At 40.7% G+C, this 5,000-nt stretch overlaps 1 protein-coding gene across 2 annotated transcripts in view; it reads left to right on the forward strand.

Annotated features, from left to right (window-relative positions):
- Window positions 1–5,000, forward strand: part of LOC125037082 (UDP-glucosyltransferase 2-like) — a 25,149-nt gene that overhangs the window by 13,887 nt on the left and 6,262 nt on the right. For both annotated transcript variants that reach the window (XM_047630073.1, XM_047630074.1), the window contains exon 5: window positions 4,211–4,309. In XM_047630073.1, coding sequence (XP_047486029.1) covers window positions 4,211–4,309 — 99 coding nt within the window. The remainder of the gene's footprint in view (window positions 1–4,210; window positions 4,310–5,000) is intronic.

Here is a 5,000-nt window from a genome sequence, read left to right on the forward strand (position 1 = left end):
CCTTACCATTATCATCACTATTACTATCATCGGTCTTGTCATCATTCTTATAAACGTTTTTAGCCCATGTTCTTAAAATTCCTTTCCGCAGTATAGCCATCATCAACACAAGTATAACCCTTACTCTCACTATAAAGGCACTGAAGAAGTGTGAATTCCGCCTTCAGGAGAGCGGAGGCTGAGAGAGACGGGGACGGGGGAAGGGAGGAAGAGGAGGAGAAGCAGAGAGAAGTGGAGGAGGGAGGGGGATGAGAGAAAAAAAAAGAGGAAGGGAGGGGGAGGAAAGAAGGAAGGAGGGAGGAAGGGGATGGAAGGGAGAAAAGAGGAGAAAGGCAAAATTGGGTGAAGAACAAGAAAATATAGACGAAAACATTATGTGTGTGTGTGTGTGTGTGTGTGTGTGTGTGTGTGTGTGTGTGTGTGTGTATACACGCGCTACAAAGACAAAAACAATATCAGCTTTACCTTAAAAAAAAAAAAAAAAAAAATGCTGGGTACGAGTAGGTATAAGGATTATTCAACCCGTGTCTATTTCTGTCGCTTACCCAGCTTCGAAACAGCGCAACAACAAGCTTTCTAAGGGCAAGGTATAAAACGCGGGGGTTCCCTTGTTCATTTCAAATTTCAAGCTTCGTGATACGCATAATGTCAGGCAGCTCTAAGATGTTGGACAAGGTGACATATATATTTCCTCTCGGTATTCTCTCCGTCATATTCTCCTTACTGCCTTTCATTTATCTCTCCTCTGTTTTTTTGTTTTTGTTTTTCTCTCCATTTGTCTAGCATCTCCAACTCTCTGTATTCTTCTCAGTTCACGTTCGCTGTCTACACGGTTTTATCTTCTGTGCTCTTAACATGTTTATTTATTATGGGTATTCTCTCATGTCACTTTGTCAGTGCAATGCAATCACCTCTTTTTTCTTCTTTTTTTCTTGTTGCCATTTCTTCTCTCCAAAGACAAAGGTTTCATCCGCGATAGCAAAGTTCCACCTTTCCTTGCATCTCCTATTTTCAGTTTATTTATTCCGCTTCTTCCTTGCCCATGTGTGGGGTAAGAATCTAATTAATTCCCCTCTGCTAATTGTCTCTCATCCTTTGCCAGCGATGAGGAGAAATCCTTATCTCTATACGGGTCAGTTGCAAATATCCGGTCTTTGTGCAACTTCCCTCTACACATCTTGGTCTTTCACTCTGCCCTTGAACTTTCTCTCCGCCAGTGAATGCCGTCTGTTCATGCGCGTGGGCCTCCTCCGTGAATTTCCGTCAGCCGTCGTAGGTTAGATATTAAATTCATCGTTAGTTTACGTTTCCACGGGTTTTCCCAGTTCTGTCATAACGCTCGTCTCCTGTAATTATATTGTGGTAATGGCGTAAATTCTTATGAATCATATCAATATGGCCCCCGAATTACCTTTGGCTACATTAGCGTCATTTTCGTTACCTCTGTTATGCATTAGTCTATCCGACCAGATCGAACAATATTCAACGCCAAGCCTTTTCACTGCCCGTCAACACATGTTACGGATAAATTGTGCTAAAGTACGAGACACAATGCTTCCATCCTAAAGACAATGAAACAGCTACGGTTCTCCACTAATCTGTTCTCTTTGTATTAGTCTTCGATTTAACAATTTTCGGATTCAAAATATCACAGTGATATCCGTCAAGAAGGCTGCATTGTTATGCAATATATGGAGCTGCGATTCCTTGCTAGAGTTCCGTCGAGCACCATTAGGCTTCCGTAAAGGTCATGGAAAAAGTAAAATGGAAAATAAGGACATTTAATTAATGAATAAAAAAAAAAAAAAATAACAAGCATAAGTAGCGCATTGAAGGGAAATTGTATAGAGTTTTGTTGATTTTACTGTATCATAGATTATACATTTTGTGTGTGTGCTTCGCTCTGTGTGTATGTATGCACTTATAAATGAATGCCCGTGTTGCCGTTTTGTAGAATTTCGTTTCCTAAAGAAGGCAGATAGTAACAATAGAAGCAAATGGTAACTAGGCGTGGAAACTGTCCATATCTACATCAGTGTGGAATAAACATTCTTCTCCCAGAAAGACAATACCATGAAGGCAAAGACAAAATAACTAGCGAAAGCAAATTAATTTCGATCAACTAACAGCTTGTTTGGAAACCAGTTACTTGAGGGCGTGAAAGCTGGGAGTCTATATAGACCTTGGCATAAGCAGGATTGTTTCCCATCTATGAGTTTGAGTCTAATTATGAATGTGAGAGATTGCATAAAACCTCTTCCTGAGAAAGTTTACCTCGGTATGTGATATGGTACGTGAACAGGCACTTGAACAATGAATATATAACTGCTGTATGTTTCTTCTTACCCAGAGACCTACCACGCAGTCAACAGTGCTGCCACCAAATCACCTACTGAGTAGTAACATGCTGGGAACACTGTGTTGCTAACCGGTAAACAACTCATGACCGACATTGTCATTTTTTCCGAATAATGTCTTCAATCAGTCCAAGCCTCAGGAGTGCCCCGTCTTGCACCACCGATGCCATTGTCTCATCATCTTATCTCTTTATTTGATTGTCTATCCATTCAAATATTACCTTTTTTTATCAGCTTTGTAACATATGTCATTCCTTGTTTATCTTTATACATTTCATTTAACTTCCAATCATTATTTTACATGGTTACATATATCTTTAGTCATTTTATGTCTATATTTTACCCCTTTTTTGTTTTAGCTTCCCTCGTATATGGAATTTATGTTATTAATTCATAGACACTGCAGCCTTTGTTTGTGTCACTGATGTTCATTCTTCCATTTCGTTTTCCATCGCCTCTTTGCCTCTCTCATCCTTTAATGTATCGCCTTGCTATCATCACTTAGCTCAGTCTTTCTCCCAAAATAATATCAGCTACTGCAAGCACCATATTCTGGCATTATCTGCATTCCATACAGCTCAAGGAGCACCACACTGCCATAGCGATGACGGAAGGTAAACTAGGAACTAGAGGTCGAATTTTCCCCATAGCTCATATTGTATGACTATGCTAGTGGCGGTAATCATGTTATAGTCGCCATACAAACTCTCCCCCCCGGCATTTGACTTTCTGCCACAGATAGTTCAGATTCAGCGCTCTATCTGGGGCTGCCCACCAGTGGCGACACGAGGATTCTAGAAATTGAGCCAAATGGAAATATAGACTTGGGACGTAATGTTCGATAAGCTTATGTTCTTGATACAGTAATTTAGCTGAATGCTATCCAAGAACGGGTGATATGTATTTAATTACATATGGTACATATAAAGAAGTAATAAAGGCCTCCACAGCTGGAATAAAGATTAGTTACGTTCAAGCAAGTAACTAATTTCACTCAACATCCTCTCGCATTGGGTTGAGCTGCCAGTCACTTCCATTTCGTGTACAGCCATTTTTGAGGTTATATATAAAGAGGAATATGAACAATATTATGAAAATTCTTTGGCGAGGCCCTACTGCCCTCCCATTCAGTACTTAGAAATGGTTACTTTCTTTAAAAAAAACGAAGAAAGAATTGGGCTTGATTGGGCTGGACACACCACTGCCAGTAGCCTTGACTCTGGCTTTATCAAATTCTACATTCATCGAATTGTATATCAGTGACTGTATCATATGCTTCAGTTAAAACACGTCATTTCTTTCTGTCGGTATTACTTGAGGCCTACTACATCTATGTACTGTTGTGCAGTTATACAATGCAACAACTTTCTTGCAACATCACTCAACAACATCACTCCTCGTTATTGCCAATGTTCTTGCAGCCAACAAACCAATTCTCAAACTAATCTGAGTCTCTTTAACAACACCTGCTCTTGATGCAACGGCCCTCATCTTGACACAGGGCTTGGTATGCCTCTGCAGATTTTTATCAATTACTAGACATTCCATACAGTTCAGAGGTTGTTCCTCCTGCAGCGACCTCGCTCCTTTGTCTGGGCCTGGCTTGTCTTCCCACTCGCTAAATTTTAATACAATTAATGATAGAAAAAATAACAATGGTGATAATGAACAGAATGTTAATGATGATGAGAGTGATGATGAATAATACTTACCATAATTCATTCACAAAGACATTTACGATAACAATACCTATAAAAATCAAATCAATAATATTAGTGGCCACGAGTATAACAATGACAATGATATTAACGATAAAACTGACAACAGTGACTTTTGTTTTTTATTTTCTCAAGGACCTTGCGAAATTCATGGATGAGTCAGGAGATGCTGGCGTCATTTACTTCAGCCTCGGAAGTATTGGTCGAAGCTCTGATATACCCAAGATGTACAAGGTAATGTAATAGGATTTATCTGTAGTATCGTAGTGGTAGGGGGAATTATTGGCAACCACGGACAGTGGCATTTAACAACTCTTTCCAGTACAGTAAAAATACACTGGATCAGTAAAAGGATCATAGTGGTAGTGCATACTTATGTGCCTGCATTCGTTGGCACATATGTTTCGAAAGGTGCAATACGGGTGAAATCCAATATATATGTGTGTGTGTGTGTGTGTGTGTGTGTGTGATGCTAATTGTCTCCTTCATTATGGTTACCATTTAACTGTGTGGAAACCCTTTGTGGTAACCCGGAATTTCATTACCCATGACAGGAAAGGAGAATAAGAGAGAAGGAGGAAAGGAGAAAGGGGAGGGGGGAAAGGGGAGAGAGGGAAGGAGGAAAGAAGAGGGGAGTGGAAGAGGAGGAAGAAGGGAAAGAGGAGGAATGGGGAAAAGGAAGGAGAAAGAGAGAAAGAAAGGGGGAAGGGGAAGGCTGGGAGAAGGAGAGAAAGCGAGGGTAGGGGAAAGAGAAGGAAGAGACGGAGTTAGATGGAAGGAAGGGAAGAGAGAGACAACAAGAATAGGAGAGAAATGGAGAGGAAGGCGCGAAAGAGCGAGTTAAGAAATGGCTTCCTTCCCCTGAGCGGCGACCCACATTCTGACCACACTGCTCATGCGCAACAGTCTGTTCATTGAGGCTGCA

Source organism: Penaeus chinensis, chromosome 22 (genome assembly GCF_019202785.1).
Source record: "Penaeus chinensis breed Huanghai No. 1 chromosome 22, ASM1920278v2, whole genome shotgun sequence".
NCBI lineage: Eukaryota > Metazoa > Arthropoda > Malacostraca > Decapoda > Penaeidae > Penaeus > Penaeus chinensis.